The 11,619-nt window shown below is 48.9% G+C and overlaps 1 protein-coding gene and 1 long non-coding RNA gene across 4 annotated transcripts in view; one reads left to right on the forward strand and one right to left on the reverse strand.

The window, feature by feature from the left end:
• Positions 1–8,474, forward strand: part of ACVR1B (activin A receptor type 1B) — a 34,987-nt gene extending 26,513 nt beyond the window's left edge. For all 3 annotated transcript variants that reach the window (XM_045467060.1, XM_045467062.1, XM_045467061.1), the window contains 3 exons: positions 103–227; positions 3,639–3,769; positions 5,273–8,474. In XM_045467060.1, coding sequence (XP_045323016.1) covers positions 103–227; positions 3,639–3,769; positions 5,273–5,398 — 382 coding nt within the window. In that variant the 3' untranslated portion in view covers positions 5,399–8,474. The remainder of the gene's footprint in view (positions 1–102; positions 228–3,638; positions 3,770–5,272) is intronic.
• LOC123592110 lies at positions 6,993–10,732 on the reverse strand. Its single transcript, XR_006709594.1, has 2 exons — positions 10,227–10,732; positions 6,993–9,031 (listed from the first exon to the last, which is right to left on the reverse strand). It is a non-coding gene; the product is annotated as an uncharacterized LOC123592110 (long non-coding RNA).
• Positions 10,733–11,619: the final 887 nt, after the last annotated feature.

Genomic DNA, 11,619 nt, shown 5'->3' on the forward strand with positions numbered 1-11,619 from the left:
GGGGGGATGCATTCCCACGTTCAGAGGGCCCCTGAATCACGACTTTGATTTAAGTAACGAAATCCTTTTCTGTGCATGATCTTGTTTCCTTTGCTATTGCAGATACATGGCCCCCGAAGTACTCGATGAGACCATTAATATGAAGCACTTTGACTCCTTCAAATGCGCCGATATTTACGCGCTCGGCCTTGTGTATTGGGAGATTGCTCGAAGATGCAATTCTGGAGGTACCTTTCTTTTTGGCCTTCTCTTGCTCCTACCTCCCAGTCTAGAATGCCAGATCACCTGAGGGTGCTGGTGCCTTACTACCTCCTTTCTTTTTACAACCTGTTGGATGCCTAGTGCCAGAGCCTGTCACAACTCAGGTTCTCTCAAAGATGAGGGAACGTTGGAGGGGGTTGTACAAGGGTGTGTTGACTCTGTTGGATAGTGTTTTGCATAGAAGTAACCATTCCGGAGGCTTGTCTGGCTTTTTTTTTTTTTTTTTTTTTCTTTTAAACACATCGTCCTTATTGATCCTTAAGAGGTTGGGAAAGCCCTGGGCAGGAATAGTTCCAGACTAATTCAGGGGGTCTCCTTTACACAAGAGGCACTAAGTATGTTCTGACATGGCTCTCTAGCCACAGTGCTGGGAAATGTGGGGGTTCGTTGATAAAATAATAGTGGTAATTTCTGAATCTGGAGCAGAAAGTTTCTTATACGTAGAATTTTCTCAAAATGAGGTTTTTTCTTCCTGTAATTTTTTCTTACATTTTTGGCATTTGCACCTGTTAACCCATGCCAGAATCTAGTAAAAGGTAGTATCAGACCTAGCAGGAAACAGTTTTTATCATTAACTTAGCACATCAGTACTTTACAGCGACTTCCAAGTATTCTGCCATGTGAATGTGTTCAGGAACCACTAGAACCTTTCTCTCAGCTATTTATCTTTGATGTAAGAGATTCCAGGTCATTGGAAATGAAATAAATTAAAGTTAAATTAAATTAATTAAAACTGACAAGTCTTCCAGCAGAACCCTCTTCTGTATTACTGCCCTTTTCCATCTCTGATGTGTTTGGGAAGATCCAAATTATGGAGTAGCCACACAGGTATTACTCATGGAATTGTACATTTAAAATTTTTTTTAATTTATTTTCTGGGGCACCTGGGTGGCTCAGTTGGTTGGGCGTCCAACTTTGACTCAGGTCATGGTCTTACGGTTCATGGGTTCGAGCCCCTCATTGGGCTCTGTGCTGACAGTTCAGAGCCTGCAGCCAGCTTCAGATTCTGTGTCTCCCTCTCTCTGCCCCTCCCCTGCTCACACTCTGTCTCTCTCTCTCTCTTAAAAATAAATAAACATTAAAAATTTTTAAAAATAAAATAAAAAATAAAATTTATTTTCTTAGGTGAGCTTTACCCCAAACATGGGGATCGAACTCAAGACTCTGAGATTAAGAGTCACATCCTCTACTGACTAAGCCAGCCTAAAACTTTGATCATTCTATGCAGATAAAACAGATTAAGAAAAATCTGGTCATACAGGTCTTAAACTGTCAATAAGTTAATTTTTTTCCTTCTTACACCATTCAGAAATTGGGGCTAAGTATTATAATAATAGATTAAAAATTTTTTTTAATATTTATTTATTTTTGAGATAGAGTGTGAGCAGGGAGGGGGGCAGAGAGAGGGAGACACAGAATCGGAAGCAGGCTCCAGGCCCTGAGCTGTCAGCACAGAGCCCGACACTGGGCTCAAACTCACGAACTGTGAGATCATGACCTGAGCTGAAGTCGGATGCTTAACCGACTGAGCCACCCAGGCACCCCTAAATAATACTAACATTTATTCACCATTCACTGTGTATAAACTCACTTAATCTGTACTACAAACCTAAGAGGTGGTGACTATTACTGTCATAATTTTTCAGATGAAGAAAATGAGTCACAGAGATAGGTAATTTGTCCAAGGTCACACGGCTAGTAAACTCAGATTCAAACGCCGGCAGACTGAGGCCAGAGCATAGGTTCTAAAGCATCCCTTAGATGTTTACCAAGACTCTATTTAAAAATCCGCCCTACTGCAGGACACCTGGGTGGCTCCATTGGTTAAGCGTCTGACTCTTGGTTTTGGCTCAGGTCATGAGATTGAGCCCCTTGCTTGGGATTCTCTCTCTCTCTCTCTCACTCTCTCGCTCTCTGTCTCTGCCCCTCCCCTGCTCGTGCTCTGTCTCTGTCTCTCAAAATAAATAAATAAGCATTTTTAAAAAATATCCTAGTAGCTCAGAACAGCAGAATTTTTCCTGGAAAAAGGCATGGGAAAGTTACGTTGGATTTTTCAAATTAGCTTATTATGGAAACTGTTTCAGTTTGTAGCTCTAAAAGATAAGGACTTAAATACAATACAGTTATCACACTTTAAAAAGTGAACATTAAGGGGCGCCTGGGTGGCGCAGTCGGTTAAGCGTCCGACTTCAGCCAGGTCACGATCTCGCGGTCCGTGAGTTCGAGCCCTGCGTCAGGCCTGGAGCCTGTTTCCGATTCTGTGTCTCCCTCTCTCTCTGCCCCTCCCCCGTTCATGCTCTGTCTCTCTCTGTCCCAAAAATAAATAAAAAACGTTGAAAAAAAATTAAAAAAAAAAAAGTGAACATTAATATCATTTAACATCAGTTAGTGTTGGGACTTCCCCAGTTGTCTCATAATTTTCTTAAAACGGTTTCTTCAAATCAGCGTTCAAATCATGTCCATCCACTGCAGTTGATTGATACACATCTTAAGTTTCTTGTAATGTATAGTTTCCCCCTCCACTGTTTTTCTTCTGCAGTTTAGTTGAGAAGCCAGGTCATTTGTCCTGTAAAGTTTTCCTGTCTAGATTTTGGCAACTACATTTTTATGGCATTCACGTGTTCTTCTAGTCCTGTGACTTTTCTATGATAGTTGCATCTAATGACTAGAATCATATATATTTTTCCCCCAGAGTTCTGTTACAAGGTACATAATACCAGTCATTTCTCTTTTTGTGATGTTAACAGCCACCAGTGATCATTGTTCATGAGCATATTCATTAGAGGTTGAAAAATGCCAATATTCTGATACTGTCAATCGTCATGTATTAGCTAGATTTCTTCTCTAAAGAGAAACTTCCCGTAATTGTCCCATTTGGTTACCAAGATATGTAGTTTGAATAGGGAAACCAGGAAAAATACTTGATTCTTCCCATTTATTTACCATTTTTCAAAACAGTGAACTTGTTACCTCTCGTCTTACAAAGGTGACTAAGGATTTGGGTGTCCTTTTTTTTTTTTTTTTTTAAAGTATAATGAACTGGTGGACTTAAAATATTTGCTTCCATTGAAGTGATTAGTCTTACTTCTGCTTAAATATTCTCATCTTTGGCCAGTGGGAGCTTTTCAAGTTGGTGCCTTTTAACATGACCTCAGTAGTCTTTGATAGTTTGCTTGCTTTTGGTATGACAGAGATGTTCCTTACTAATCTCGTGTGTCTCTTAATCCCATTCCTGGAACCCACCAACCTTTCCAAGAGCCCTAGCTCTTCTTAGTGGGAGGTGGTATTTACAGATCATGGTATGAGTGTTGTTACAGGTTTTTGAGTAATGCCCTCCTTCTGTTGATAACTCAGGTGGGTATTTTCTTTTCTCCCAGGAGTCCATGAAGAGTATCAGCTACCATATTATGACTTAGTGCCCTCTGACCCTTCCATTGAGGAAATGCGAAAGGTCGTATGTGACCAGAAGCTACGTCCCAACATCCCCAACTGGTGGCAGAGTTACGAGGTAGGAAGCTTCCCTGCCTCCTGTGGCTTTTCCATCTGCCTGATTTCTCTACTTTAGAAAAAGGGTTTCCCAAGTAAAAAAAAAAGAAAGAGAGAAAGAGCTTGCCAATGAGGCCATGCCCAGAGGTACCCCCTGTGTCACTTATATACTGTTATGTGCTGTTGTATATGAATCCCAGAGGGGCCACAGTGCCTTGTCCTGGGCACTGTAGGGTCCTCTTGGGAATGGACAGCCTAGTAGAAGAAAAGGCTTGGTCCCCAAGACACAGATAAGAGGTGGTCAGCAAAAGACAGAAATAAAAACTGGGTGGGAACCGTTAGACCGGTCTAGCTAGAAAGATGGCTCTGGAACCACAGGGACGAGCTGAGCTCTGTGGAAGAATCAAATAGAGGCATCCAGAAAAGAAGCGAAGCTCAGACTGGGCATAGAAGAATGGCAGGACAGGACTTAGAAGGCATGTCTGTGAGGGAGGTGGCCTTTCTAAAAACTCAGAAGGGAGGAGGGTGTGGAGGATTGGAATTTGGGGGAGATACAGATGGGTGGGTCAGGGACAGCATTTGGGGGAAATAATTGAAATGAGGACAAATTCATGATACAGGTTCCAAATAAACATGGTATTCTGGGGTCTTAGAGTCTTCAGGGCCCTCGTGGCTCTGCTTTTAGAAAGGACTCTAACCACTAGAGGGCATTTCTGCATTTTAGAACAGAATCGCTGAGCACACATTTTAGGTGGTGTCTTCTCGTCGCATAATAGAGCAGCATTTTCCAAAATGTTCCTTGGAGCCCTCAGGTCAGGGTTTCAGAGGATGAGGGTGAGGCTGAGAGAACTGGTCTTCAGCTTCCCCCATCCCACAACCTCTTCAGTCAGTTTTTGAAATTTTGAAAACCACTGGACTAGGACAGCAATCAGGGACCTTTGTCGCCCTCAGTCACCGGTAGAGGTCCATAGGTGGCCTTCCAAATCCATCTCTTGGCCTGACCACAGTGGTCGCCCGTGTGGTCCAGGCGGTGGCAGTGTGGCTTTCTGCCTCTGACAGAATTGCTTTTTAGGGGCTCCTGTCCTGCTTCTTCCCCATCCCCATCCCGTCCGTGCACATGAGCCCCGGGATTCCGGCCGTGTGCTTGCTTGCACCCAGGCGCGTTCCTGGTGTGCCTGCTTCACGTGCTCCTTCAAAGAACACAGTTTGTACGGAAGCGTACAAACGGATTCTCAGACCTGAGAGAAGTGATTTTCAGAGCACAGGCTACTTCGGGTACCGCCGTCCGAAGTACCCCGATGGTGGGCCGGCTGGCTGCACTCGCGGGCCAGTCCTCCCCTTTCTCCTGGTCCCCGAGGAAGGGAGGGCCGAGGGGAGACAGAGGCTCGCAGAGCGCTCCCCAGGCTCAGAGGGGAGGGGAGATGGTGCCAGGCTCTGCTGAGAGGCGAGGTGGAGCGAGGCCAGGAGGGCCTCCCGGGGCGGGGTCCGGCTGACGCGGCCTCCGGGTCTCCGGGTCTCCGTGCAGGCACTGCGGGTCATGGGGAAGATGATGCGAGAGTGCTGGTACGCCAACGGCGCGGCCCGCCTGACTGCCCTGCGCATTAAGAAGACCCTCTCACAGCTCAGCGTGCAGGAAGACGTGAAGATCTAAGCCTCTCCCTCCCCACACGCAGCCCTGGCAGCGGGAACTACACACAGCTGCCGCGTTGAGCGTACGACGGAGGCCTACCTCTCGTTTCTGCCCAGCCCTCGGTGGCCAGGAGCCCTGGTCCCAAAGAGGGACAGAGCCCGGGAGACTCCCTCACTCCCATGTTGGGTTTGAGACACAGACACCTTTTATATTTACCTCCTAACGGCACGGAGACTCTGAGAGCGGATGGTGTGGAGAACTCGATGCCACAACTCGAACTGGCTGTAGTGGGAAGTCCCGCAAAACCCGGTGCGTCTGGCGGATAGCCAGGGTGGCGACGGGCTCCCGAGAGGACCCCGGGGGAGCCGCGTGTCGCCATTTCTGAACAGTACCGACGGTGTCCTCCAGGGACCAGCTCCGCCGGGGCGGGCGGCGCTCTGCGGTGGCCCAGAGGAGCCACGAATACAGCCCCTGACACGGGCAGCTCTGGGCCCCGGGCTCCCCTCCTGTCTCACGCAGTAGAGGCGGGGCCTGCCGCCTGTCTGTCCAGCCGTGTGTGCATGTGCCGAGGTGCGTCCCCTGTTGTGCCTGGTCCGTGCCACGCCCTTACACGTGTGTGTGTATGTGTGTGTCTGTAGGTGCGCACTTACCTGCTTGAGCTTTCTGTGCATGTGCAGGTCGGGGGTGTGGTTGTCATGCCGTCTCTGCGTGCTGGTGCCTCTGTTTGGTAGTGAGCAGCGTCTAGTCTCCCTGGTGCCCTTCCCGAAGGTCTCTCTCCTGGCCCCTTCCCCCCAGAACCCCCACGCCACAGCGGGACCCCCTTCCCAGCAGGCTGCTCCGCCTGCCCATGTGTCGGCACCTCCATTTCAGACCGTGGAACCAAAGCTGGCCCAGTTGTCCGTGGCAGGCGGGGGAGATTTTTGGGTCCAAATGTGAGGCAGGGACGGGCGGGGGTGGGCAGGGAAAGAATCTCGGTGGAAGTCTCGGGTGTTGTGGTCAGCGGCAACCGTGGGAAATGAGCCAGCCCAAGGGCATCATCCTCAACAGCATCAAGAAGGGCCAAGGGACTTGAGGCCCTGATCCTGGGACTCACATTGGAATGTCACATCTGTCTTTCATATCCCAGATTCTGGAAACAGCAGTGTATATTTTTGGTGGTGATGGGTTTAGGGTGGGGAAGGGGAAGGGGGGGCAAGCAGTGGGGGGGGGGAGTCGGGGTGGGAGGGAGGCATCTGCATGGGTCTTTTACTGGATTATCTGATCGCAGTGGAGGGGAGATGGGAGACACGTACCCACTTCAGGGGCCTGTGAAAGGGAAAAGCCCGAGCCAAACCTGTTATTTTAACCTGAGTATAGTATTTAATGATGTCTAGAAGCACGGTTATGGGTGGTGGTTTGGTCAGCGTATCTTAGGTATATAATAACTTTGAAGCCATAACTTTTAACTGGAGTGGTTTGTTTTTCTTTTTTCTTTTCTTTTCTTTTCGTTTCGTTTCGTTTCTTTTCCTTTTTTTCTTTTTTTTCTTTTCTCTTTCCTTTTCTCTTTTTTTCTTTTTTCTTTTTTTTAAATTTTATTGGAAGGGTCTGAATTTTAACTTTTTTTAATATTGTTAAGTTTTTATAAAAGGAAAACCATCTCTATGTGATGATTACCTCTTTGTTTTTAAAGAAATTGCTACAAAACAACCACAAAAAAAAAAAAAAATGCTCCAATCAAGCGCACATAGCTCAGTCACACTGGAAATGTTTGTCCTTGCACCTGAGCCTGTTCCCACCGAGCAGCGAGAGTCCCTCCCTCTTTGCCCTGGAGGTTAGTCTCTCTTGCACTGTGCCCCCCACCCCTCAATTCTGTGAGTGGTTTTTGCTTCAGGGCCCTGGCCTTTTGTGCATTGTCCAGCCGGTTGCGCCTTCTCCTCCAGGCATTTACTCAACAGATGTTTGCTGCGTACCTGTTGTGTGTCAGGCATTGTGCTGGGCACTTGGAATACGTATGTGAGCAAGACAGGCTTGGGTCCTACTCTTGGAACACTGAAGAAGTTGCCGAGTCAAGTTAGTGGGTGCCTGTTTCAAGACCAGAAGTTTGTACCGTTGGTTCTGAGAGCCTTTTGAGCCTGGAATGATTGCTCTTAGAAAAGACCACCAAGGACCAGGATCCCTCCATACCCCCAAAGAGCCCTGCAGTGGGCAGTGAGACCCTAAATTACTGCATTCATTCTGAGCCCCCTTCCTGCCCCCAGGGGAGGCATATGATGTCTGCAGCCTGAGAGCATGCCTGCCTCCAGCCCAGTGATTCTCTGCCAAAGCTTGTGGAGGAGGGGCACGCCTCTCCCTGCTTACACGGGTCTCCCAGATGCTCCCGGTCTTCCTATTTATTTTCCTGACGTGTTGCTTCTTCCCTTGCGTTAAAGGAGATCTTCGCCTCACCCTTTGGGCCAGTTTGCTGGCTACTGACTAATTTCCCTTGAATACCAATGGTGTCATTAGGGGGACCTTCTTTCCCCAGCCCTGCTGACCCCCCACCTACCTGCTCTGCAGCAGACCCAGGCAGGGTGTGGGTGGTAATGGAACTTAGACTCCTGTGCCCCGGTCACAACCAGCCTCTGGGATCTGCCAACACTCCTCGACCCAGGGACTCCCAAGCCTCTAGCCCTCTCCCCAGGGGGACCTCCTGGCCTCACCACACCTCGGGGAAGACTGAGCGGTTTTTTGGGAAGCTCCCACCCCTGTCCCCATCGCTCTTAACACCAAGGGTTAGGAGTTAGAGAGTTGGGGAGAAACTAAAGCCTAAAGCCGTGGTGTTTGGCCCCTGGGGCTAACTAACCCTGATCCGTAGGGCTACCTACACCTCTGGATTCTGGATTCACAGACCAAGTCAAAGCCCGTTCTTACGTCGCCATCAAGGCCCCCGAACGGCATTCTCGGTACTTCTGTTTGTTTTTGTACATTTTATTAGAAAGGACTGTAAAATAGCCACTTAGACACTTTACCTCTTCAGTATGCAAATGTAAATAAGTTGTAATATAGGAAATCTTTTGTTTTAATATAAGAATGAGCCTGTCCAATTTCTGCTGTACATTATTAAAGTTTTATTCACAGAGCTTTTTGGTGCCCTCTGTCTTCCATGTGTGTAGACTGACCGCCCAGCTCTTGTCAGGGGAGTGGGGAAGGGAGCAGACACGTGCTGAGGTGGCCTTGCTGCCTTCCTCGTTGGCCGGAATGACGACAGCATGTCGAAGCAGGTCGCATCAGAAGAGGAGCCAGTCTGAGTGCAGGGTCTCCCCTCCCTGAAACACCGGGAGCGGCCTGGCCTGGAGTGTGCAGGGCAGGGGGGTGGAGGAGGGGGTGGCACAAACCACACACGTTTTCTTGGGCTTTTTTTGTCTGTGTTTGCCTTTGTCTTTCAGCATTTTTTTCTCTGTACAAAAGAGGATCTCGATCCTGGTGTGTCAGCAGCCACCTAGCCTTGAAGGCTGCCTAAGAGCCCTGCTCAGATTGTGCTTCTCCCCTTGTAGATTGGAGAATAAATGCGAATCTCGGGGGACTCGGGTGATTTGAGGTGGGAGTCTTCCCGTGCTTCGTCGTCTTTTCAGTGTGTGGGTGGCGGGGCAGATCTTTCCTCCTTCTCTCGGCCGCGGGAACCCAGGATATCGAGTCCTAGAGGCGCAGAAGCTCAAGTTGCCGGGACCCTGCGGCCGCCTAGTCCCTCGGCATCGGGCACTGGACTCCCCTGCAGCATCCTCCCTGTGCTGGCAGGCCCACGCCTTCACCCGCAGGCCATCTGCTCGGTAGCAAGCCCCTCCTCTGTGGAACCAGAAGCCTCCAGGTGACTTCTCCACAGGTGGTTGAGAGCGGTCCCTTTCTCTTCCATATAAGGTCCCTTCAGTTAACATTAGTTAGCATTATTGAAAACTTACTGTGTGGCTAAGCAATGAACCCAGAGTTGATCTGTGTATATTAACTGCTCCAATCCTCAAACAGCATTATTATCCTGTCTTTACAGATTAGGAACGGAGGAGGGTCGGAGAAGTCGATAAATTGTCAGTGTAGCTCACGGGGTGGAAAAGACCTTGGGTCCAGGGTGTCTCGTCCCAGGCTGCAGCCCCTAAGCCGTCTGCACCTTCCCGCCTGCACGGTCCCATGTCCCTCCCCCCGCCCCCCAGGGCCAGCTGCTCCCCACTGAACCCAGCTAGAGCCTGGGGTCGGGAGGGCACACGACATTCCATCCAGGCAGTAACTGAAAGCACAGGCTGGGACACGAATCCCAGACTGTGCCTGACTCCTGCGGGTCACATCTGAGGACCCCAGGACTGCATCTCATGGGCTGAGGAAAGCCCAGCCGCCTTGTCCTTCAGCCCATGTGTGGGAAGTTGGTATTCTGAACTCAAGTGCAAGACCTTCTATGTTTACCCTGTTAAATTTATCAGAGAGTGTGCTCGTTGCTCCCAGCCTGTCAGTATTTAAAAATTCTGACTGTTGGGGCACCTCAGTCGGTAGAGCATGTGACTCCTGGGGTTACAAGGTCGAGCTCCGCACTGAGTGTAGAGATTACTTAAAATCTAGGGGCACCTGGGTGGCTCAGTCAGTTAAGCATCTGGCTCAGGTCACAATCTCAGTTCGTGGGTTCAAGTCCTGTGTCGGGCTCTGCACTGACAGTGTGGAGCCTGCTTGGGCTTTCTCTCTCTCTGTCTCTCCCCCCCCCTTCTCTGCCCCTCCCCACCTCTCTCTCTCTCAATAAATAAATAAATTAATTTAATAATAAATAATCTAAAAAAAATTCTGACGGTTATCCACAGTTTTCCATTGTTCTCTCATCTGAGACTGTCGGGCTGGAGAAAATCAAGTAACTCACCTCTAAGAAGTTGGCTTGAAGTTTGGCACATAGCCCAATAACCCGGATCAGCTGCTAATTAAATTGTCCTTGTGCCCTAGCCATAATTCATTTATGGACAAAGATAGCCGCAGAAATCCAGGTGTCTCTGAAGTGACAAGGTATTGTGGCTGTTGAAGCTCTCTGTTGAAAAAGATGTGGTGGCTCGTAGTGAATCTCAACCCCGTTAAAAAGCCATCCTGTGACGGATCAGTCATCTTGCCAGGCGTGGACCGAAAATCCACCAGGCTATGGATTGCAGCTTCACCTGCACCATTCTGAACATCAGAAGGGCAAGTTTGCTGGTACCTCTTTGTGTGCCTTGAAGGTTACTGACACTGTTTCACCTTTGCAAGGCCCCTGTGACACAGGAGACCTGAATTCTTTGGAATAATGTCTCACTTGGGTTTTTTTTCGCACCTCTTAAATTTTTGTCCCTGGCAGGTCGTGTCTTCTGAGGTTTACAGTCTGGAGAACGTGCTTGCTAAATAGGACCAAAACAGAATGAAGGGTAAAGTAGAATTGAGGAGGCACTCAGGAACTTAGGAGGGATGCATAATGAAGGTGGCCTGAAGGGGGGAGGCTTTGGATCAAGCCTGGAATGGTGTACTGGGGTTCTCCCGAGGAGCAGAACCAATAGGGTGGACGGATGGAGGGATCGTTCAAGGAATTGACTCACTTGACTGTGGAGGCTGGCAAGTTTCAAACCAAGCCGACAGCTAGAGATGCAGGGAAGAGTTGATGGTGTAGTCTTGAGTCCAAAGGCAGTCTGGAGGCAGAATTCCTTCTTCCTCAGGGAACTGCAGGGTTTTTTAGGGCCTTCAACTGATTGGATGAGGCCCATCCGTGTTACCGAGGGTAATCTGCTTTCCTCAGAATCTGCTGATTGAAATGTTAATCACATCTAAAACATACCTTCATAGCAACATCTAGACGTGTTTACTCAAACAGCACCATGCGCCGGAAGTCGTTGAGCATCCCCTGGCCCGACAGGATGGGACTTAAGGAATATGGCAGAGAGCCGTGGGTCCCTCCAGGAATGCTCCTTGGGAACCAAGGATGGGTGCTAATGGGGTGGGAAGGTTTAAGGAGCAATTGGATGGCCTAGGCTCTCTTTAATTTGTTGAGCAACCCTAAATGTATAAAGCAGGCGGAATGCAGTCTGTGGTCCTTGCCCTTCAAGACAGAGAGAGGGTTTGGACAGAGAGGACAATAAGGCAGATTCTGGCAAGTCCTGTTATAGAATTATACGTAATGTATCATGGAAGCCTACACCAGGTGCCTGGGGAAAGAAAGGAGGCACCCCTGCCCTCCAGGGGCTCCCAAACTAGCAGAACGGACTGGCATGTAGATAACCACAATGGGGTGAGGTACA

The sequence above is a fragment of the Leopardus geoffroyi genome, chromosome B4 (assembly GCF_018350155.1).
Source record: "Leopardus geoffroyi isolate Oge1 chromosome B4, O.geoffroyi_Oge1_pat1.0, whole genome shotgun sequence".
NCBI classification, from domain to species: Eukaryota; Metazoa; Chordata; class Mammalia; order Carnivora; family Felidae; genus Leopardus; species Leopardus geoffroyi.